A 24,259-nucleotide genomic window follows, 5' to 3' on the forward strand; every position below is an offset into this window, starting at 1 on the left:
GTAGTTTAATGGGTTATTCTGGACTTTTGCAACGTGCTAAGGAGAGCAATGTACTGCTGGAAGAGGGCTCTGATAACCAACCCACCTGCCTATGATCCAGAGCTTCAAATGGCACTTTACAGATTAAAAATACTGGGGGTTTTGTGTTTGTTTGGTTTTGTTTTGTTTTTTTTTCCCCAGATGGATTTTAGCAGGAACATCAAAACAAACAAAACAGAACTAAAACCAGTAAAGAACCTGGAGTAGAACCTGGAAAGAGGATGGGCTGTCCCTGAGCTTGGTGTCTCAGGGCAGAGGCAGAAGGAGAAATGAGTAAGATGCTCTGACCACCGGAGCTGGAGGAGACATGCTCTGGGTGACCTGATCGGGGTCCCGGAGATGCATCGTCCCCAGCTGAGTGAGGCCACAGTGACTTTAAAAAGGTTAAGACCTAAGAACAGGGCGTGGTTCTGCAGGAGGGTCCATCCAGCTCTGCTTTCCATCAATAATCTGAAAACCAGAGTCAAGCTATAGCAGGACCATCACTTTTATGGACTTATATAGTAGCATAACCCTGTTTTCTGCTTGAATCAAGTAGAGATCCAATACAAATTCCCAATGGTTTCTGACTGCTACTGAACATGGTATTTTTCTGGAATTACCCCTCCTACCCACAAACTTACTGGAACAGGTAGTGGAGAAGCCTGAGGCCCTGGGGATGGCTTTTTGTGTGTGAAAAGGATGTCAACACATCCTAGAGAAGACACTACTCTAGTATTTGAGAACAAATGGTTTGTGTTGACTGAAGTCCAAGAAGTCTGTGGGCTTTTTGTAGCTGTTCCTGGTTTGTTTCTGGCTTTTCCTTTAAAAATTAATTTTGCAAAATTGGCACTTTGGCACGGTATCTGTTTGATAGCTTCCCATCTGTGTGCCCAATTTATATCCACTGAATTTGCTAACAAAATCAAGTTTTTATTGCTAGCCACATTGCAAAGCTTATATAGCTGTGAGAAAATGGGCTGCACACCATTTCTCCTTACGCTTCATCAACCAAACCGTGTGCTGATGCCGACGCCTCAGGGCCAGCAGTGGGGACACATACAGTGCAGCAGGCTAGAGGTTGCCCTTCAGATGCGCATAGGTAGATTGATTTGCTCTGCCGAGGGTCAAATACACATAGGGGTGACCAGAGGAAAACGTGCATTGACTGCAGGTATTTTACAGTTCATATTCTAGATTACTTTTATCCTCAGATCTTGTGGTGACCTCATCCACAAACTAAAATAAGTTACATTTAGTGGAAGTCTACATCTGGGGATGGCAAGAGGGACGAAAAGTAAAAGCAAAGAGAGCAGAGCAGCCACAGATGTAGAGAAATGTCCAATATTAAAGGTAAGCCTCGGTAATGGCTCTCTAGCAATCCCATTCCCTTCCCACAGCCACATTCTTCCACCGCTTCCACTGCACCTAGAAGAGGCACTTGTCTCTCCCCAAATGAACCAAATCAAGGAAGTCAGGACAGCAGGAAATTAGTAATTTGTGTGTCAGATGGGTTTCCAGTGAAACCCCCTGGCTGCAGAAAGCCTCAGCTGAGATGGAGAGGGCGTGGGAACAGATGGCCCAGGGTGAGGTGAGAGTGGGACTGTAACGTTCAGCATCCCTCAGCCCTTTGTCACACTTTGTGCAGCAGAGGTAGGGGAAAACGAACCCAGGGGCTGGGCTGGCAAAGACTCACGAGTAGGTCTTTAGGGCAGGAGTAGTAGGTTCAGTCCTCATACAGGGCTGTATCAAAACAGCCCAAACCACCGCCATCCTGGGTGGGATTTCCTTATGGGAGGCTCTGTGCAATTCCCCAGCTCACTGCTGCGCCTCCCCACCTGTTATTTTCTTTTTCTGAGTCAGTTTGGAGCCACATCAGCTCCTGGCATGTTCCACCATGCAGCCGATCAAACACTCCCGTCAGTGCAAGGAAGGAGACAGCAGAGAGATGGGGTGACCCCGGCTGGGCGATACCCCACTGACAAGTGATTGGGGCAGGCAACAAAGGAGCAGGGCTCCTCCTTCACTTTAAAACAAGGACATGGCATTTTCTTTAGAGGATTCTTCAGTGCATTCAGGTTTTTGAAATTTAAAACCCAGTGAAAACTAGATCCTCAAGAAACTATGCTTCTGTTCTTCTCACCCCATTTTTAATCATTTCCTCAATTCTGGAGCATGGGAAGGAAGGCTACACAGACCCACAGGACAATACTGACACTACTGAACACATTTAGAAAGCTTTTGGTACACAAACAAGGTAATGCACTTAAAACAAAACCAAACCCAAACATATTCACAATGAAGCTGGAGGGCTCCTCCTGCAGGCTTTCTGAAGTAGGGACCTGATCACGGATGCAAAAGGGCTTGTGATCAACAACACACACAGCCTCTCGATGACCTGTTAAGTGTTTTCCAGGATGAGTTCAAGGGATTATGGAACTTTTAGGTACAGATGTCCTGCATAAACAATTTAATTAATTTACTTGAAGGTATAGCGTAAAAGACGACTGCTATGCTCTACCTTCCAAAGTAACCACAGGCATTGTGCACAAGTGTCCCTTAGCTGGAATCTACTATTAATTGGCATCAGCTGTTCTAATATAATTACAACCACGATGCCCATCAGTTGATTAATTTAGGTTTTGCATATGCAAAGCAATAACTCATGTCTACATTAGTACAGCAGTAAATTCTTCCATATACAGGTCAGACTATGTCCTCTTTGAGGACAACCCACAGGATCCTGCTTTACCACCCAGAGCACAAGGGAAAAGCATAGCTTTTCCCCATTTTCATCTCAGCCCTCCTTTCACTGCCCAACTACTCACCCTCTTCTGAAAGGACATGGAGAAAAATCAAGTCAGCTTTAACACCCTTAAGCTGTGATTCTCACAACTTCCAATCAAACATTAAGGTAGTCTTGAGGTTCTATTTTTCTGGAGTAAAATAGCCATTTCCTATTGCTCATCAAGGCCTGAACTGTCTCAAATTTATGAAAAAAGGAAAAAAAAAACCCTTTTTTTTTCCCCATCTCTCACTTAAGGGGATGCCTTTGTCTTTTCCAACCCTCTGTCCATTCAGCACAGCACTTCCTAGCAGGGAAGAAGGCTTTAGGAAAAAGACTAGTGGGCAGGTGTGGAGATTGAATACAATGCTGACCAGCAATTCACATGCAACACAGCAATGCAGACATTTGTTCAAAAAACAAGTTCTGTTTGGATTTTTTTTTCATTTGAGAGAGATGACTCTTGTATACCAAGGCAAGTATTCCCAACAAACAACAGCAATGGATGCCATGCCAAAAATATGGTGGTAAAGCAGAACTGGTAAATCCAAAGTAAACACCCATCACGTTGTGCACAGAAAAGAGGAGAAAGAAGAAGAGATTAATCAGTGCAGGTATATTCAAGAAGCCTTTTTCTAAGCAATCTTCCTGTATTAAAAAGAAACCAATTATACTTGCAAGTCACTTGCAGAGAATTTTAATAATTTGCCAAATACACAGCTATTAGAATTACCCTAAATATCACTTATAATTATGTTACAAAAGTTGGTGGATAGCATAGTACAATGTTCTATAAAATAAACACATGTAATATTAACAATACCACCCTGCAGTCCAATAATGGCAAAAAAACAGCAAATAAAATTACAAACACATACAAATTAGAGGAGATTGAGTGACGGCTCTAGACACTTGAATCAAAGAAACTGAGACCAGACTAGACTAGATACATTCATCCATCAAGCATAACTGATGTAGAATTTTAGATTTTAAAAACAATTAACAACACAACATCAGGTGCAATTTCACATGCTCTCATTTACCTTCCAGTACAGTTCCCAGAGTATTAAAGTGCCTTTGTGCACTCTAGTTTCATTTATAGTCAGGTGCAACACATAATATTCGGAAGTTACTTCATAGGTCACTTTTTTTTTTTTTTTAATTTTTGAATAGCTATTAGAACCAATGTACACGATTCAGACTAGGGTGGTTTTAAAGGACCTGCGTTCTAGTTGCTGTTGAATGTCATATAACAAACTCCAACCACAGGAGCGGGGCCCACCTCCACCAAACAAGACCGCAGTAGAAGATCCCTCCTGAAGTGCATTTTCTGCTGTACAATCCTCAGCTTCTCCTCCTTTCTCCCCTTTCAAACACTGCTCAGACAGTTACATTTGCCCTCTGGATGACAACCTTCTCCTCAGCTTTCCTTTCCAGGTTGCCGTGAGCACGGAAAACAGCCAGTGCTTGGCCGCTGCCTCGGGGGTGGGACGCACTTCCCCGGCAGCACCCTACAAGGGCGCGTTGTAGCTCGAGGATTGGGCACGGCCCCTTCTCGCGGCGCGATGCTCGAGGGCTCGCAGCCTTTGGGTTGCACCCGTGGCCACGTCCCATGGCGCAGGGCTGCCCAGGTGTCCTACTTGGGGCTCCTTATTAACCCCCACCGCTTCCCGCTATGCCACTTTCTTAAACCCCAGCCTCAGTATTAACTGCAGGAAGAAAAGGAAAACTGCACGCAGTTTGGCTGTCACTCACCTCGCCCCCAAAATGTCCTCTTCAGACCACAGATAAGGACGTTCTGTAAAACCTACGATCCAGTCTCCCATCGCAGCATGCTCTGCGCTAACATTCCACTCCTCCTCTTTCATGGGAAAGAGCGCAAAAGAGAAATTGCGTTTCCCAGAGTGTTGGAGGCATTTTGATGGTGTTTTCCAATACCTGCACTTTAAGAGCAGTTACACAGCATAGGTTTTTTTGGAAATAAAAATGGAAATAATTCCACAAAGGTGGTACAGAAGATTACCAGTGGCAAGGGCCGAAGAAGGCACTCGGGAGGAAAGCTCACTTGGGGAAGAAAAAAAAAAAAAGTTAGGAGGGAGGATGAACTACTAATCGTAACTGTAAAGAGTAGATGTGTATGTGAGTGTCTGTCCTTCCACTGTCTTCCTATACGTGATAGTACTTCATGTCAAGAGCTAAAAGGCTTTGTAGGATCAGGCTGTAGCCGCCCTGCCTGATGGCCAGCGTGGGCAGTGCCCCCCCTTGGCCCCCCCTGCCCTTAGGTGGGAAAAGGCCCCTTTTAAACTCCGCGTAACCCAGACTCAGATCAGCAGAAGCTCTCTACGGGTGAGGGAGCTTTACTAGGGCTCTAGATGTATGACACACTAACATGACTTCAAAATACCATGTGCACTGAAGTATTTCAAGAACGGATGAATTCTATTAATTAAACTAAAAGGAATTAGTGATTTCCTGATCTACTGAGTACTTTAAAACTTCTCCATGAAACTGTAGGGTTATGCAAAAGAACGTTTTGACTATGTATTACAGCAGAAAACAACAGGAAATGGGACAGGTTTCATGTGAATCACAACTGTAAATGGAGTCTCCAGTTTAGTTCATAAAACAATTTGATTAAAATAGTTTAAACATTTCATAATGGTATAATAATTTCCAATGTAACTTATGCAACAAATTCTACCCATATCCAAAAATACCATGTATGTGAATGCTTTTTTATAAAACTTTATACAACTCAAGCTCTCGTTAGGTAAGCCTATACACAATTCTTACGATCACCTAGGTATAAAGTCTTTAGAAAAGTATATTCTGAGAGTACACAAATGACGTTTCCATCAATCTTCCCTTCTGACAATCAATTCCGCTACACCAAACTCTTATTGCTACCATCACACCAGGGAGATGTCACCCCCAGCAGCACCCCGACACCCCCCACCAGCCTGGGGAAGGGTCCTGCTTTCAGTCTGATGGGACAGAAGGACCCATCAGCCCTGTCCCTGCTGCCGGAAAGATTCCCACCCAACTGCCGCCTGCCCTGCACGCTTCGTGCGGGGCACACCGCGGGGCAGATGGGCAGCCATGCGTGCCTTCAGGGAGCAGTGTCTCCCTCTTCGTTGTCTCATTAGTTCTGCAATCTCTTTAATGGTTTCCATGAGTACATCTTCAACTACAGCTGGAAACAATCCGATCAGATACAAGACACGACAAAGACTGAATCTGAAATGTGCAAGAACAATGTGAATGGAACACCTTTGCGGGCTTAAATTCACAGTTGGTACTATGCCAAGACACCTCTACAGCAAGCTTTATTTACACAATTTCCAGTTAAAAATACTGTTATCTCTCAAGCTCCATTTTAAATTAACAGAAATATATCCATAGTAACTACTGGTAAAAAAAACATGATAAAATTATTTTATTTTTTTATTAAAAATATTCTGACAGATTAACAATATTCCAGGTGCATTACAAACACTGCCATCGTCAACACAAAAATCAATACTTAAGGAGCATTCAAACACTGAAGACACGTATCTTAAAGCAGAGACAGGAGAATGCGTTTCTATTAAGAGAATACAGATCATTTTCCAATAACTGATGTCTGAGGCAGATGTCCAATTTCTCCAGCACAAAATGGATTAAAGTCCAGAAGAGAGATGAATGACAGAGGACAAAAATTCAGCCATATAAATGTCTTCCCCCATATCTGCTATAAAACATTGTAAATTTATCATTCGAGGTCACTACCAGCCCAGACTACTCTAGCATTTACTATTTATAGGATAGAACCAAATCTTAACAGAGAAACCAGCGTGAGAGTAAACAAAACCACAAACTCTTCCTAGAATATGGCTTAAATTAGTTCACAGAGAGTTGCGAATATATTATCTCTATGGTGCAATGGAAACACCAGGGAGAAAAAAAATACTTTATCTTCCTGATAATTTTCCCTCAGCCTTCAGCATAATTTGCATAAAATTTTCAACAAAATGATACTGCCCCTCCTGCAAGCATTTTTTTTCCCATGCTTCAAAAATGCTGTTACTAACAGCCTGGTTTCATTCTTGATTGTATTGGCCAATATTAGCTCTAAAGTTTAAACAATGTCGTTCTAACACAGAATACCTCCTCTTCTTCCAATTAAGCCAGGTTCTCAAACAGAGCTAAAATTTCGGCTTCTTTTAAAACAGCATATTTGCTTGAAAAAGTATTTCTCTCTTTCTGATAGAGAAACCAGATGTCAAATTTAGGACTTGCAGAGAGATGTACACAAGTGAGTGCATAGTGCAGAACATCACACAGAGAGCTGCAAGGCCACAGCGTCACATTAAGTCCACACGTGAAAGATGTATGTGTCCAATGACCGAATCCATTCTGAAAAGTTTTACTTCTGGGGCTTGCTTAGATCATTAAAACCTTGCTCCACAGATGGCAAGACTCCTCCGTCCTGACTTTGTGTATAGCTGACTAGATATGCATGGTAGGACAGCCACGTACACAGCATACAGAAGAGACACACCAAACCACTTTGGATACATCATCCCAATCGCAAATATTCTGTGCGAAAGCTTGAATTTTCCCTGTGAAAAAGGAGGAAGTGGGACAACTTTTAAACTAAATTACACAGCTTGCCTGTGTGTCATCATCAACAACAACAAAAAAACCCCTAAACAGCAACAGAGCTAGCTTTAGCCCAGGGTAAGAGCGCCACAATTCCACTGCAACCGACGGAGGTACGTCCGGTGGCTCCGGGGCTGCGCGGGACGGATCCTCGCAGGAAGGGGTCCTGGTCCTTCACCTGTATGGCTCGTCGTTTCCAGTCGGTTCTCCCCAGCAGTGGAAATCTCTGTATGTTTACTCAAAATGCTTTGTTTCCCCATTCAAATTAGTTTGCTTTTAAAAGCCGTGTTTTTGGAGAAGGGCCATCAGATCAAAGGAGTGAGGCATTTGCCTTAGTCGCAACATCAGACACTCCATTAACAGGCTGACTGGATCTCCTACACCAAATTAGTTCCTGGAACATCTCGCGTTTGCATTCTTCCACTTTTTCTTAGGAACAAGCAGTTTCTCTAGCAGTTGTGCAGTTTAAGCTTATCAGGATATTTCACTCCAGCATTTTCTTAGCACCTCAACGCAAATCACGTTGCAGCTTGTCTGCGGTGAGCACTGGCCACGGACAGCCACCAAGCGGGGAAGCGCCCGCACCAGGGGTGAAACAACAGCACTACCGTCCCGTAACACTGACGAGCGCTTTTTGATACACTGGCTTCCAGGTTAGACTGCTGACTGGGAACGGGGCTTCTCTCCGGGTAGGGTTAACTCCAGTTATTGAGCTACAGTAAACACAAGAGGGCGGTACTGAGGACATCAGCCCCGCACCCGAAGAGTTTCCAGTCCATTTTCTAAACACCTGTCAATGGGGATACGGCTCAGTGTCGAGGCTAAGTGGGCAAATGTTATCTGTGCTAAAGTCGCTGTGGGAACTAACATAACCCCTGCTTATTGTACAACTGTACTCCTTGGATTTCAGCCAACCATATACATGTCATTCTACTGATTTACCTATCCTGCTTAATCTCAAGTATCTTCTTCCTTTCACACTCCCTAATTAGCTATCAATTATTTTCCTGAGTGAGATTATAAAAAGTTAAACCCTTCTACCAAAAGTACAAAGACAAATAAAATATAGAACAATACAAACCCAGTTATAGAGCATTACAAGTGCAGAAATTCTTCATGTTGTTGCTCTTCTTTATCATTGGCCCCCAGTAAAAAAACCATAGCAAAGAATTTAGTTGTCCAAAATATTTTGAAGTACTGTAATTAAATTCTTCAGACCATAAATGTAGCCCTCATCCCTTGTGTTGCTCGGAAACACATGAGCAAAATCTATCATTCGGACTTCTACGTTTGCGCTTTCCTTGATCTCTGCTGGCATGTGACAGAAAACTTTTTCCAGTTGGGGTATAACGTTCCCATTCAGATGCTCCTGGGTAATGCACGTGCTGCTTTTCCACACGCTGCCTTGCTCCAAGTTTTCAACTTTTAATGAGAGTTGGCTGTGGTGCCTCTTCGAGTATGCCTTTTTGTGAAGTGCATAAAATTTGGACAAGCCTTTACTTACAGAGGCCTCAATTTTTCCATTCTCTGTCGAATTTATTACACGAATATTATTATTATACTCCAGTATGTCTCCACTTGATAACAGTCCTTTGGGCACTCCTCTCTTCTCTGCCAAGGTGACATCACTCAACCGCACAGTAGTTGCCTGACATGAACCTTCATAAACAAACAGTAAAGAGCTCGCGTAAAAGTTGAGTTGCTTCTGGCCCTCAAACCACTCCAAAATTTTTTCAATCTTCTGAATGCTGGCAGCTATCGCGTCTTTTCTCAAGCAGTACCCATTGTGGAAAAACTCTGAGATGCCTGCAAGACAGAGACACATTTCAGGATTATTTTCACCTCGGAAAAAAAAATAAATGTTTTTAGTTTCTTTTGGGATGACAATAGTTCTTGATTTGAGGAAACATACAGCATTCACGTAGTATCCTTTGAGGCGATTATTAACCAAATCAAAAGTGAACCAAGGAACTCGGATGCCTTCAGTCACCTCAGCTGTGTCTGTGTAATACTACAGATTGGCTTTGGATTGTAAATAAAACGAACTAATCAACTTATCGATCAAACAGGAGGTAAACATGGTTCCTGGTCCCCAGGTCATTTTAGCAAGCACCTGGGAAGTTTTGGACAGGCACCCATTAAATTCTCCAGGATAAACAAGCATAAGCAGCTTTTTATAATGAGTGACAGAGCTGACAAGTTAATGCCAGCTCTGGCGAGGGGTGTATTCCTGCGTGTGTCCTCCTGCCCCTCGGTGGGGGACAGGTGAACAGATGTCAGCGAGTAACTAGTTTGAAACAGTTATCACCAAACAGCCATATGATGGTAACTTGGGTATTTCTTTTCAGGGTAGAAAACATATCGATTGACTGACTTCAAGAAGGCCTCTTAAATTGAAAGTGGCATTTACGGTAGCTTTTTAATATAAAAGACAGGATATATTCACAAAAGACCACTGGAGATAAATATACATAGACAGATATATATAAAATAAAATAAAAACATTTAATACCTCTAAAAGTTTTCCATTCTGTTTTCCATTCATTTTCTGTTTCCACTAGTCTCAAATCTGCAAAGTAATTGAATTCTACCACTATCACCCCCTTATTAGTAGTAAAAAACACATGATGAGGAAGTTTCTATAGACTACGCCGCCGGTAAAGCCAACTGCAAACTTAATTTAGGATTGACAGGTAGTTCAAATGCTACAAGAAACAGCTGAAGACCCATCCGGCAAGAGGAGAAAAAAGGACTTTTGAAATGGGAACACACGGACGAATTTATAGAACTGTATGGAAAAAGAAGTAAATAAATGAAAACTATCCAAGAGCACCAAATTCTGACACACAAATTCCCTTACCATCCTTCACTGTTTCCTTTGTCAAGCTCCTTCCATAGTGCTGGTTTTGCGTCTCATAGCTGTCAGAAGAGACATGGTAAACCTGCAAGAAACAAGGTGGGAACTCTGTACTAATTGTGAGCAACCAGTATTTCTGCAGAGCTAGGAGACAACTCATGGACAGGCCACAAAACCGGTACCATGTAGCCCTCGCCTACTTTGAAGTTATTTGCAGCGGTCGGCACTGCCCTCTGGTGCTCTGATCTGCAAAAATCCTCCCCCTTCACATCTTGGGGATCTAAGCTACAGCTTTCCTGCAGCAGAAAAGATATCATTATGTTGGCAAAAAGCAACATACCAGTTACGGAAGGACATTTTATACAGCACCTGCCTTGCAAATCAATACTAAGACTTGAAGCGGTCATACTTGCACCCGTATGACCATGCACATTAAATGTCAGATGTAACAAGCTCAAAATTTCAGTGCAATTATTTTGCAGTTCTTAAAACTATAAAAATATTAAGCACAGCAGCAAAACAGTAAGAAATACTGATATGCAACCAGGAAGGCCCAGCTTCATGAGACCCATCTGAAACTGTAACTGTAGGCACAAATGAGGTTATACTAAATAAATGACAGCAGCCGAGTGAAAGCTCCGTTCCAGCACTGACAGTGGTACATCAGCTCTTGCCTGAAAGGGAGGCAACTCATATGGGTACAGTTTTGTCCATATCAGGAATTGTACAAGCTTAACAACTTAATTCAAAAATGTTTTACATAGAGACACATTTTCTCTCTAACTGAAATAATTTCCATAGCAGAAACGTGCCAGCCGGCCAGGCCCAAGTATAATTTGTTTATGAGAGCGTAGACAATTCTTATTTGCAGCCATACTGGTGTTACCAAGCAGGCAGCTGTCTCTGGCAGGAGCTCTGTGCTTGGCACTTGCTCAGCCCACCCAGCCCTGCGGCACCCACCCCAGCTGCAGCGCTCTGCCCTCCCCTCACCCGCCGGGAAGAGAGAGGATCCCACGGAAAGCGCGTCCGGGCACCCCGATCCCGCCTTTGGGGTCTTTTTTCTTGCTGTGGCCCACAGAGAAAGTCCAGGACGGTGAAAGATCATCACATAAGAAGGAGTGGTACCGGAGCAATAATTAAAAAAGTAAGAAATCCCTGTTTCCATGGCAGCCCCCCCCCCCCAAGCCCACGAAACCTCTCTCCCTCGTCCAAACCCCGACGAGCACATTAGGAAAGCAGGTCCATCACTCCCGCTTCGCAAAGCAGCTGGGAAGAAAAGTCTCACAGAGCTTGTATTTTGACAAAAAGTAATTAAATTCAGCCTTCCCTAGAAATTTACATCAGTTTCCACACACTATGATTTAAGTCATCAACCGTGAATCGAAGGGGCAGTAAATAATTCTGGTTATTCTGAAGAAGTAACAGCTGTAAGCCTGATTGTTTCAACTCACTTGGTGGCAGAGACACTTCTCACTGCTGTGATTCCTATTTCCACTGGTACGATACTTACAGAAACCAAGGCCCTGGTACCTACAAATTGCAGAAAGGCGTAGCAGAGGTGAGCTATTCTAAAACAGCATCTGGCAAGTGTGATTATGGTTTCCTAAAACCAGTAATTTTTCACACCCCCCCTTTTTTTTTTTTCTCCCCCAAAGCCCATAAAAGAGGTACAGCACACCATGTATGAACCCAGAGATTGCTTATGGAAATAAGCAGGTACCAGAGTTCCTTTCAAAAGCATACAAAAAGTTTCAAAAACTTTTTAAAGACCCACAAAGCAAAGATAATTACATTAAGCAAGAATTAAAAAAATAGATTGCTTAGGAAGAGGATCAAGAGTCTGACAACCACATCTAAGTTTTCACTAGCTGGGTCTTGATTTTAAGAACATTAAATGTTCTCCTTTAGTCGGTCTAGGGGCAGCTTCCTCCGTACACCAGCACTGCAGCATACTCCTTGATGAATTATCTTTTTTACCAGAACCTTATCTCTTCCCTGTAGGAGCTAAGAGTTTTTGTGACATGGGCACTTGCTCAAAAATGCTGATTAAGATCTGCAAGCTCATTTTGTTTTCCAAAGAAATGCTGGAGCAGCACATAAGCTCCCTGCACTTCTGAGCTGGGTTTCCCAGGAAGCCACCCTACCTCTTCTCATCATTTGCACAAAACCATTCCCCCTCAAATGGCTTTCTATATAGTTTAAAAATACCCAGGAAGATGTGTTTGTTTTGCATTAACAATGCATTTTGAACCATGTAAAACGGTCGATGATAAACTACCAAGTCCCACACACATATCAACAGTGTAATGTATATATTTATCTTGTGGACAAGCAAAGACTCAGAACACTGTTTGCTGCAGACAACAGCATTAAAGGGCAACATATATAGGTAATCACAAAAGTATTCCCTGTGTCAGCCAAAGAGCTGTCTCTCAATGCTGCTTCAAGCCTTCTCCTCAACTGCAAGGAGGTGACTATGTGAAACATTCCCAGAAAACCTCAACCAAATCCAAACACGTTAAGCCCCATACTGAAAGCAGAGGAACAGAGAACCAAGCTCAAACAGAAACAATCTTTCACCAGTTCCTGCTTCACCCTCAGCTACCCCCCTAATACACAGGGATGGCTGTGCTGTAGTAGCAGAAAACTAAAATCAACTTCCTAGTCTACGGAGCTCTTGCTTCACCGTGCTTTTGTCCTTGCTGTCACCACTGCTAATCTGCCACTAACCCTTCCCAAAAGGATATTTGCCTTTGAACCAACCTTTTTCTGTATCTCTGTTGTTGCAGCTGTCTGTACTAGCCCTTTTCTGTCAAAACGATGACAAGTCAACTAAGTCAAATCTGTGACCTTAACTACAGCCAAGAAATTATTAGAGAAGAAAATCTCATTTCTTGTCCACCTGCCACAGCTCATTATGTATTTGCTCTGTATTCACAAAGAGTTTCACTGTATAGTGCAAGACAAAGACAACTCCTTCTATGATCTACAAAACATTGCCTTTGAGAAAACGCCTGCTTCATCAGTGAGTTTTACAGATTCTTACTACACAAGATCCTAGCTGTTTTGGCTGACAGTGCAGAGGCTCCTCTCTGTGCCTACAAGCAGCTCCTGTTCAGTGAGGTTTCTGCACAAACAGAACAGGAATCCAGCACCCTAACAGGTTCAGTTTTTTAATTAGTAGTAGTAGTAGTGACTACGTACAGGCAGCACATCGAAAAAAGCAGATGATTAACTGTCGAGGGAAATGATCTTTGGATTTTCTCAACATGCACTTGGCTTTTGCTTCCCCACGAGGTGTTAAATTACTGCTGCTTGCATACACACACGTATTTTTGTACCCTTTTTTTCAATTATGGTTAGTGCATGTGACCTTCCTGAACTTAGGGAAACCTTGAGCTAAAATAAAAAGTTGGTCCAGTGTGGTCTTTAAAAAAGCACAATCCTTGCAAGACCTTAACAGCAAGGTACAGAGTTTGGAAATCTGCAGCTTTAGGACATTAAGCAGAAGAATGTATTGAGGAAAACAAATATCAAATGTTATGTAATATTATTTACGGTAATTCAGTACTGATTTCCATGGTGAGGCAGAAAAACACACACGCTGTTCAAATACTTATCTGTGGCAACTCCCTAGCTTCCAGAAAGTATAATCTAAATAGATATTAATTAAGAGTAGCCTGTTTGGTGGAGATACTGCTAGCACAAATAAAATTCTCTATTAAATAACTTGCAGAGCTCTTTCCCATCTGCAAAAAAACATTAACTAACCCACATCGCTGAAACTGGAAAAAAAAAAAAAAATATATATTTTGAGCAGGCTTGTACGGTACTCCAGAGGGGTACCGGCAGAGCGAAGGCTAGCTGGACTGTATGTGTGACAGGGGCGCTGATGCTGAGCCGTCCTGATGTCAGAGGGCTGAGCTGCCCACCCCTCGTGCTTTTTCCATCAATACACTTAACCGCCACCCCTCGCTTCCACTCACACAGGCAAGAGCGCTCAGCATGACGCGGGGTTTTCTGTTCACAGCGAGGCACCACTGCGCTCCCACCTGGCACCTGAAGGGCTGCCAAAAGCGGGGGCTAAGCAGGCGGCACCCCAGCTAAGCCCGGGACATCCAGCCTCAGCATCAGCCCCCCAACTTCCCCGGGGGCAAGGCCGGCACCGGGCCGAGACCCACCCCCACACCCGGGTACCTTCTGGTGGGACCTCACCGCTCTCTCGCTGTAAATACCCAGGTTCCCTTCCCGCCTGAAGGACCCAGGTTTCTCCGCAGTCCTGGGATCTCTCAGGGACTGATCCTGCTGCAGTGGAGGACTTAAACACTGTATTTTAACAAGCCTTACTTACTTTTTCCTTTTCCAAAAGAAACTAAACCAAGGATTGGAAGAAAAAAATAATTGAGGCATTTTTAAAAATACATTCTCTTATTTGATACTACTGCTTTATAGTAATGCCATAACACTATCACTGCTCTTGAGTGTTACCTTGCCCATTTATCTAAACATACACACCCTTTTTAAAAAAAAACAAAACAAAACAAAAACACAAAAAAAACCCCAAAACACCAAAAAACCCCCCCAAAATCCTACCTTATGTTGTTGTTGTTGCTAGACCACACGTGATGAAAGAACACACATCCCTGCTTGCTGCTGGCTTGAAAGTTCAGCACAGGAAGGATGCATCCCTGCTCCCCTGCTTCTAAGACTATACTTACATTTTATTCTATCTGCTTTGTTTCTTGGTTCTTCTGGTATTTGAGAATGTTTTATATAAGGAAATATACCACCAAATGCTCTGACAGTCAATATAAAGTTCTGGTAAGGTCCTTACATAAATAAATTGTAAAATGAAATTATGTTGAAATTAATTCAGTGAAAAAGCAGACTAATAATCTCCTAAATAAAAGAAACAATAACACAGCAGTTAAACCATGAACCATTTTAAAAACAGCTTAATACATAATTTTGGACTCCCAGAACTTCCATATATAAATAGAAAAGTATAAATTTCTTTCAGGTCTCCTTTTTATATAATAGAGGGAAGGAAAAAAAAAAAAAAAAAAAAGAGGCCATCTCATCTCACCCCTCAGCAGCTTTTTCCTAACATGCAGGAAGCCGCCTCAGCCACGAGGACACCAGTGGACCAGCTGTCATACACACGACGGGCCCTTTGTGTAAGGAGAAATAGATGGAAAAAACCCAGCCCGAGCACCCACCTGCCAGAACTTGCTCAAGAGGCTGACGGCTGAGTGTCCTGACCTCTACCAGCACACCACTTCGGAAGCAGACCCCTCCCCTGGGTCCGGCAGGGGACCCCAGGGAACTGCTGCAGAGGCGTGGGTGAGCCCAACCCAGCCGCCACCATCAGCGAGCCAAAGCGCCGAGAGGAAAAAGCAGAGGCGGCAGCGACGCCAGCACGGAGAATCCAACCAGAGCCTTGGCCTGCTGCTCATGTCAACCACGGCACGCACCTGCTTCCAGACTTCGGGGGGAAATACGGCTGGTGTGGAGTTTTGGTTTGTGTTCCACCCCCCCCCAGGCTTTTGGTTTCTTTCCTTGGTTTGCTGTGGGTTTGGTTTTTTTTTTTGTTTAAGTTTCATGGAGGTTTTTCCAGTTTTTGTTTTGTCTTCCTGTTTTCTTAAACATCAAAGCTTGACTTACACTCACAAATGTAAAAACCCCCAGTTCTGGTCATTTTTTACTGTGGAAGAACATGAACACTAGACACAGCATTTAATGGCTTTATAATTCCTCTCTTCCTAAATCTTATTATTAACACATCAGAGCTTTTGAAAATTACCACGATACTAGTAAGGGTTCAAAAAGAACTCATAAAACGGACTCAGCTACAATCAGTTTTTAAATATCTTCCCGGAACATGGGCTGTAGATTAGGAAATTCACTTGTAAAACCAGCTTTGATGAGGTATTCTGCATCACTGCATTGCAATAGTTCACAGGCACAAACAATAAAAGTAAATGATAAGATTATACTGGCAAAGTTATGTAACCGTCAGTTTGTGCTTTAAAAACACGTTTCAGAAATATTATGGACTACACGATATTGCAATCAAGATGTTCTGGAAGAAAAAAAAAATCAGGAATTGTGAATTCTGAACATATTGTGAATCCGAAAGGAGATCACAACCCACACATTCTTGCTTGCATTCTGCAGCATACAGAACACTCTATTTTTAATACTGCATGCACAGCAAAGATATTTCCTATATATTTATATGTCTACTACTGAAACCATACTGCAACTTGTATTTTTGCTATTGGAGCCATACCTTAGTTTTTCAACTTACATTTCAACTCTCACTTCTTTCAGAACAAACTGACGTGCTCGTCTGTTAAAGAAAGGAATCTCTCCACTGAACATGAAATTGCAGTTTGAACCAACATTATTAAAATGTCTGCATTTTCTAAATGTGTTTCCACGCATTTATTCGGTCTATTCGGTGCATTAAGATGAATATAGTTTAGCACATACCATATGCCAGACCTATGTACATAAATCAAAGCTCTGCCAGGTAGGAGACTCACTTCTTTTAAGGACAAACCATACATATTTTATATGTAAAACAGATGACTGCTTATTTATCATCGTGTAAAAAAAAAAAAAAAAAAAAAAAAGCTGTGTCAATGGCTTCTGGGGTAAAAACCCACTACAAATAAATTCTGGGGTAAAACCCCCTACCTATAACACATTTTTGCTTGTTATCTCCTTGTAACAGCTTAGATGATGTGTACTTTAAAACACAGGTAATTCCATTTTGTTTTTCCTGGTCCTCTCTTTCTTGCTCTTCTAAAATAGAAACTTACTAGGCAAGCCTACCTCCATGTCAAAAAGAACACTGAACGGAGAAATTAAAACCAAACCCCTCTACTTTCTGAAGCGTGTTATACCACGTTTTGTCCAGCAACCGCTAGCAACCTTTATCCAGAACATTAGCTGTTACAGGCAGCAAATGCCCAAACAGGGGAGTGTTTTATACTACGGGCAGAATCGTACAAAAATGAAAGCAAGCAGACAGGCAGACAGCACCTCATGATCAAGAGGCGGCAAGCTGAGCAGGGAAAATGCCGTGTGAATTTAGACTTTGCTAAGCATTGCGTGAGGGGAGGAGGAACCTTTTGATTTTTTTTTTTTTTTTTTGAAAATAACTTCCAACATGCAATTTGGTACAAAAGGCAGAAAACAAATCTCAAGAGTTAAACACTGGATGGGAAACTGCAAGGGCTTGGGGGAACCATCACTGTGCCTACAGTCTGAATTAGAGAATTGAAAGAATTTCTGCAACAGGATAAAGTTACCGATAAATGACAATGTTAGAAACAACAGTCACAAGCAAAACCACCATGGAAGCAGGCATTTGTTCCTTTTGCACTGTCATGAAACAAAGGATGTGAAGTACACCACGAGATAAGAAAGGTTATATAATGGCATAAGCCAAATCCAAAACTATAATCTCCAGCCTTCCTTCTCAATCTAAACTGTTTGACTGGTTTTTGACTCATCTCCTACATTCTCTCCCACAGGCTTACATAATTACTACTCATGACCACTATAATTTATAGCTGTAGAAGCTTATCTCAAGACAGAGTTAAGGCTGCGAGCCTAGGCAATTAAGTACAAAACATTACAGAGATATTAGAATTATTTCAAACAATGGTGCAATCTGTGTGCTGTTGCTATCTAACAGCAAAGGGGAAGCTTATCAAAGTCTTCAGCCATTTATGCTTGTTGATGTGGAGCTTGAGAAGCCCTGGCTCTGTGCATGTGAGAAGGAAAAGAAAAATCTCATAGCAAAAAGAAAACTTTTCCTGAGCCAATCATAGCAGAAAAAAGTACTTTAAATGCATCGCATCAGGAATCCCTTACTGACATTACACATTTATGTTACTGATCTACAACTATTCTGTACAGCTTTTCTGTACATTGACATTTTAGAGTAGCCAATACACAAATATTGAATCCTCAGCTTTCTCCTCATCCAAGATAAGGAAATATAATATAGTTAGCACAGACATTTGCAGGGCCTTATAAATCTCAAACTAACCTTCAACTGACAGTTGTTCCTCGAGCGTGTAAGTATCAAAGAGGTTTTCTACTAGTGGAAAGCTTATTTAAATGCAGAACACAATCAGCTATTTCTAGCTACATGCATCACCTCTTACTCTTCTCTAAATAGAAAAATTACACAAAACTTCCCAGAAGGGATATGGCCAAGTCAAACACTTCTTGTGAACAAGAGCAGTGTTTTGGAACTTATTTCACCCAACAGCTGATACCAGTACTACCAACACACTCAGGTAACACTTTATTTACGTCAAGCCAAGAGGATTGCCATTTGCTAGAAAAACTAGCTGCTGTATCTGGTGTGGGACAACCGGCCAGAGCATAAGCTGAATATGAAAACAAAACAAGTTCTTACCCTCATGCCCAGTACCAAAAAGCCAATCTCTTCCATCAGCGGGTATTTGCTGACCTGCTGCTGTATCTTCTCAGCTGAAGCATACGGATCATAACTTTTCTGACCTATTTTTACATCCATTATGCAAGGCTTATTAAACTTACGGGTCACATCTTCCAGTTTTAGATACGTATCTGTTAAAGAGATAAAACTTTCATAAACAGTGGGTCAAAGCAAAATAATTATATAGTTTCTGATGAGCTTCTGTGGAGGAAGGAGAATAGTTTAAGGCTTAACATCACGTGAGTTCTTTACGAGTCAAATTTGTCTCAACTCAGACTAAATCCTGGTCATCGACACCCACAAATTCTGTTGGCATTACATTCTAAATGCCTTATTGTTTAGAAAATTGTATACAATTAAGTGTGCTAACCTAGCATTCAAATTCAAATTATTGCCCAGATGAAATTAATTAGTAGCTTTTATTAAGCCATTAACTTACTTCAAATAACATTAATAATGCAGGTTACTACATGGCTGGTTTTACAATGGAGACGGTGTTTTCTTTCTCTGTGTGAAAGGGCTAGAGTCAAAACAACAATTTTTCTTTGTGTCATTTTAAAAATTAAATTAACATTTCAGAGTCCTACCCTACAGTGGCCAAAATACATCTATTTTTTCTTCTTTTTATCCCACTCCCATCCATACTCATTTCTCATGGCACACCTTTTGGGGAAAACATTCCTCAAATCCTAGGCTGCCTTTCATCCATCTCCAAAAGTCGCTTTGGGAGGGTGGGTGGAGCAAAAAACCCCCAAGCCCTTGTTGTGCCTGAAGACTTAAAGGAATATCTAAAACCTGGTCGAACTGGTTTATGCTTTTCTCCAGTGCAGGTAAGAGACTATAACCAACACGAACTACAGCACGGATTGCCAGAACACATGAAGAAAACAAGCTTCAGTAACCACCTGACTGGTGGAAGCTTGCACAGCTCTCCAGCCCTTGCCAGGGCACAAAATGAACCCAGGCACCAGCTTCTGCAAATCCACTTGCTATCAGTCACAAACTTCACATTAAAGCCTGTTTTTTCTTTCCAGTACAGCCTATTCCAAGAGTGTATTTCTTTGGATTTAATGCAATCTGAATATACAAAAACATTGTATTATTCCCCATTCTTGCAGCATGATCTAAAATGGGATTGCCAAAGAAAGCAAAACCAGTTCAAGTTTAAAGAGAGAAAAGGGACAAAGTGCCTTGTTTTGGTAGCTGTACAGACAGGTTAAAAAAAAAAAAAAAATCAAGATGAACGGAATAAGCAATGTTCCATTTCTACTTAATAAGTAGAAGCACTTTCTTATGAATAAGAAATACAAGGGACTTACTTTAATAAGTCCTATTTAGAGCTTCAATTTTTACACCATCATGATTCAATGTTTCAGATCTCCAAATCATGTATGTATCAATCTGAAATAGGTTTGATTTAATCCTTACACGCCTGCTTTATGTATAAATGAGACTAAGCATATTGCTAATGTAAAGTCATTCTCAGGAAAGCATGTCAAACCAATACACTATTAAAAAAAAAAAAAAAAAATCCAGTCTTCTACTAACTCACTGTATCAGCTTACAGTACTTTTCCATGTCCTTTGGACTACAGAATCAATCTAGCTACAGCAAAAAGAATTCCATTATAGACTAGCTCACCAATAAACCGGGTTTTTTAACTGCACCTGTAGGGATATCCAAGCTAAAATAACTCATACTTTGCTTTGAGAAGCCACAGGCAGCAAACCTACTCTGTATGTGCACACTAGATATCCTATAACGAGAAGCAGGACAAATCCTTTCCCTACCAGGAAGAGTACTCTGTATCACCTGAACTGCAGGTGCTACCTTTTCTATTTAAAGTTTTTATACACGGGTCTAATTCAGTCAGATAAGAGCACAGCTTTTGTGGGGCTTTGGGGAACCACTACTGAACCCAGGGAAGTCCATATAATCTGTTAGCTATCTGTTATTAAAACAGAAACTGTAAAAATCAAAGCATCATCCTTCACACCTATCCTTTTTGCCTATTACAAAAGTCACTGTAATCAATAGATTCATGTCATCTCTCTAAAACAACCCAGAAAACAACAACTAAGTGAAATTCAAGGTTTTCAGTACTTAGCTCTTGAAAGCACTGAGCCAGAGGTATGCCATGGGAGGTGGGGAAAGAAAATAAATACAAAAACATCTCAGAAAATGGCTCCAGTCCTTCACCACTAACTCCAAAATGCTTTGGATTATGTTGTGAGCACCTCCAGACTCAAACTGTTACAAATACAAAATCATACAAATTAGAAGTTACCACAAATTATACAAACTGTTTAGATACAATGTTTCTATCAACCCTAAAATAAGACTGTATATAAGTTAGTTTAAAACATCTATTTCCATAATGCAACAAAAAGTGAACCCATAAAAATAACAGGCTTAAAAAGCAGAACTTAAATCTCTCAAAACCTAGCATGCTCCCCTTCAGACAACACGCAGGCAAGATAGTTGTGCTCTTTCCATCTAAGGCATTTGTCAAGCACCCATGGTTACCCGCTGTCCTCTCCTCCACTGGTCCAAATCCCCCTTCTTAAGCACACAGCACCAACATCCAGCAGCTCCTAAATATTTAAAAGTTCTAAGTATCTGTCATTTTTTAGTTGCCCATGCATTTCAGATCCGTTAAGCCAGAAATACCTCCCTTATTGACCTCCTAAAAAATGTAACAATTACTTTTTTTTTTTTTAAAAAAAAGGCATTAAAATAATTAAGAGCTAACACTAAACCTGAGAAATACTAATTACTAGGCAAAGCCTGTGAATTATCCAGAAATGACTCATCTCTCTCTCACTTCTTGGGATTAATATTTAAGTCTTCATCATCAGCTAACTGCTAGCTCAGAATTAAGACTGTTACATCTGTTCAATGCACACCCCCACTCTCAAAAAGATTTTTGTCCTTGTGGGGAGAGCAATGCCACCACAGATAAAGCGTTATACCAAGTTATTTTTTTTCTCATTACAGATTCAGAAAAATGCATCAAGTGTTCACACTTCGTTTTCTTCCTGGCACTGTTTGGTTCTTATTTGCGTTGTGCTCAAGATCTACAGTCTACTAAAACAGACCCCAGACCCACAGTGTCAGAAGATAGCACAGCTTTCAACAGGTACCCCTACAGCATCTCAAAGCATTCAGACCAAGGCAAATGCAGCTGGCATTCAGAATGGCATTCTGACATCGGTAGGTATTGCTGCTCCACCTTTTCAAGACAGGTGCTCTCATAGGCTTTTTGAGGATCTGACCCCAACTGCCCTTCTCAAGGTCACCAACGCAGCTGAGCCTACATAACAGGAGCACTCTCCTTCCTCTCCTTGCTTTGTTAAACAAAAAATTGCAGATTTTTCAAGCATTTTGGATTTTCTAAATTATTGTGCAGTACATTGCTAGCACAGTGTGCTTCTGAAAATCATGCATTTGCCGTCTAAAACCAGGCTAAATTAAAATCCCCTGCAGAGAAAAGAACTCATACGGATTTTTGTATCTTAGCTTTGGTAGATAATCCTGACTATGTATTTCAGGGTTTGATACAAATCAGTCCTCAGAGGCTTGCCCTCCCCCTTTCTATTTTCCAGTGGCAGGGAAGGAGGCAGGAAGATGTGGCTTGACATATTATTTACATATTTTATTACAGTCCTAAAGGAGACAAACCAAAAGATGACCAAAATGCAGCAAGTATGCATGGCACGAGCCGCTGCAGACTTCAACACGCACATACTGATGCATTCAGTCCTCACTGGAATCAGAAGTGACAAAATAACTTGAGGCATCTGACTTCTCACAACTTACAAGACATCTCTCAAAACATGAACAAGCAGGGAAAAGCCTCAGTTGCTCCCAGCAACAAGCGAAGAAAAGAAAGGTTTGAAGCTGGCTTATATTTATCTACTCTGTTCTCAGTTTAGGCAACAAAAATCAGCGCACAGTATGAAATGAGCAGCAGTAGAGTTACTTAAAAAAAAGTATGTAGGGGCAACAAGTAGGCAGTAAAAATCAGAACTCTCAGTAGGAGATATAAAAAGCTTAACATGGCTCTTACATCTTCATAACAACTTTTCCATTTCTTTATTAATAAACTCCAAATGCCCACAATGCCAGTCAACTCAAAGTTCAAATCAAATCGCCTCACTCCGATTTGATATTAGCTTGGGGAGATGGAATGTAACCCACCTCTAACTGCATCTTCTGTTCAGTAGTACTAGGTATGCAATTTCACTGTAACAGGGCAGTTATTTTACAAATTTTACTGATACTGTATCAGTCCATCTGACACGCTTCCTATGTTCTTTTACACTTAATATATTTCCCCACTTTTAGCTAGCAGTTTAATCCACTAATCTACATTTTCAGCACAGAAGACTGATGCTTCTCCCCAAATATTTCTCTAAGAAAATAAACACCTTGTGTTCTCCACCTTACCCACGGCACTTCCTGCTTACCTGTCACATGGAAACTCAAGAGATAGTCACTGAACAAGTTCAAAGGGGTCCTAAACTAAGTTACTCTGTTTTTTTTTTTCCTACCACAAGCCTACAATTCTCTTCATGTCTGCATGAACCTACTCAAACTCTCAACCCTCTACCCAAGATAACTATGACATTACACACACAAGACACCATTCACCAAAGAGTCCTCATTATCTCATAAATATAAAAACTTTATATTAAACAAGGTCACCAATGGCCATCCTCTCTCTGCCCTGGCAAGCTAGGCAAGTGTCCTGGGTTTGAGCGAGTGGTGGGGTTTTTGGTAGCAGGGGAGGGGGCTGTAGGGGCGACCCCCTGTGAGAAGCTTCTCGAAGCTCCCCCAGCTCCAAGTCAGCTCCACCTCTGCACCAAAACTGAGCCCATCAGCTGCGCCTCTGCGAGAACGTATTTAAGAAGGGACGTGGTGAGGAGCAGTGGGACTGGTGAGGAGGAGTTGGGGCAGCTGCGTGAACACCAAGGTCAGTGGGGAAACGGAGGAAGAAAGGAGGGGGGAGGTGTGCCAGAGCAGAGACCCCCCTGTATCCTGTGGGGAGACGGCAGGGCAGCCCCCCCTGCCACCCATGGAGATCTACGGTGGAGCAGACATGGATTTATGGCCTGTGGCTTCTGCTTTGTTGATCAAGGTGCTGTGCCCAAAGAAGGCCGGGGTCTCGTGGGAAAAGGCAGCCCCGCTGCTGTAATTCAGCACTGGGAGGATTGCAGCATGCGGGGGAGTCCCACGCCGGAGCAGCTCGGGAAGGGCTGCAGCCGTGGGAGAAAATCCAGTCGGAGGAAGTTAGTGACCCATGACAGAGCAGTGTGGGGAACGCTGCGGCCCATGGGAGTGACTCAAGTTGGAGAAAGTTTGTGGAGGACTGTCTGCTGTGAGAGGTGGACCACGCTGGAGCAGGGGGAAGAAGTTCCAGAAACTCCCCTCACCGAAGATAAAGGAAGTGGCAGCACTGACTGCACCCCCCATT

The 24,259-nt window shown here is 42.0% G+C and overlaps 1 protein-coding gene across 2 annotated transcripts in view; it reads right to left on the bottom strand.

Annotated features, from left to right (window-relative positions):
• Positions 1-6,234: 6,234 nt before the first annotated feature.
• The window catches only part of IPMK (inositol polyphosphate multikinase), a 42,345-nt gene continuing 24,320 nt past the window's right edge, over positions 6,235-24,259 (bottom strand). The window contains exons 4-6 of one of the 2 annotated variants that reach the window (XM_033012101.2): positions 18,742-18,914; positions 10,305-10,386; positions 6,235-9,250 (exon numbers count right to left, since the gene is read on the bottom strand). In XM_033012101.2, coding sequence (XP_032867992.2) covers positions 8,616-9,250; positions 10,305-10,386; positions 18,742-18,914 — 890 coding nt within the window. In that variant the 3' untranslated portion in view covers positions 6,235-8,615. The remainder of the gene's footprint in view (positions 9,251-10,304; positions 10,387-18,741; positions 18,915-24,259) is intronic. The other variant, XM_042787602.1, reaches the window with a different exon arrangement.

Source organism: Tyto alba, unplaced genomic scaffold (assembly GCF_018691265.1).
Source record: "Tyto alba isolate M040663 unplaced genomic scaffold, T.alba_DEE_v4.0 Super-Scaffold_1, whole genome shotgun sequence".
Taxonomy (NCBI): domain Eukaryota; kingdom Metazoa; phylum Chordata; class Aves; order Strigiformes; family Tytonidae; genus Tyto; species Tyto alba.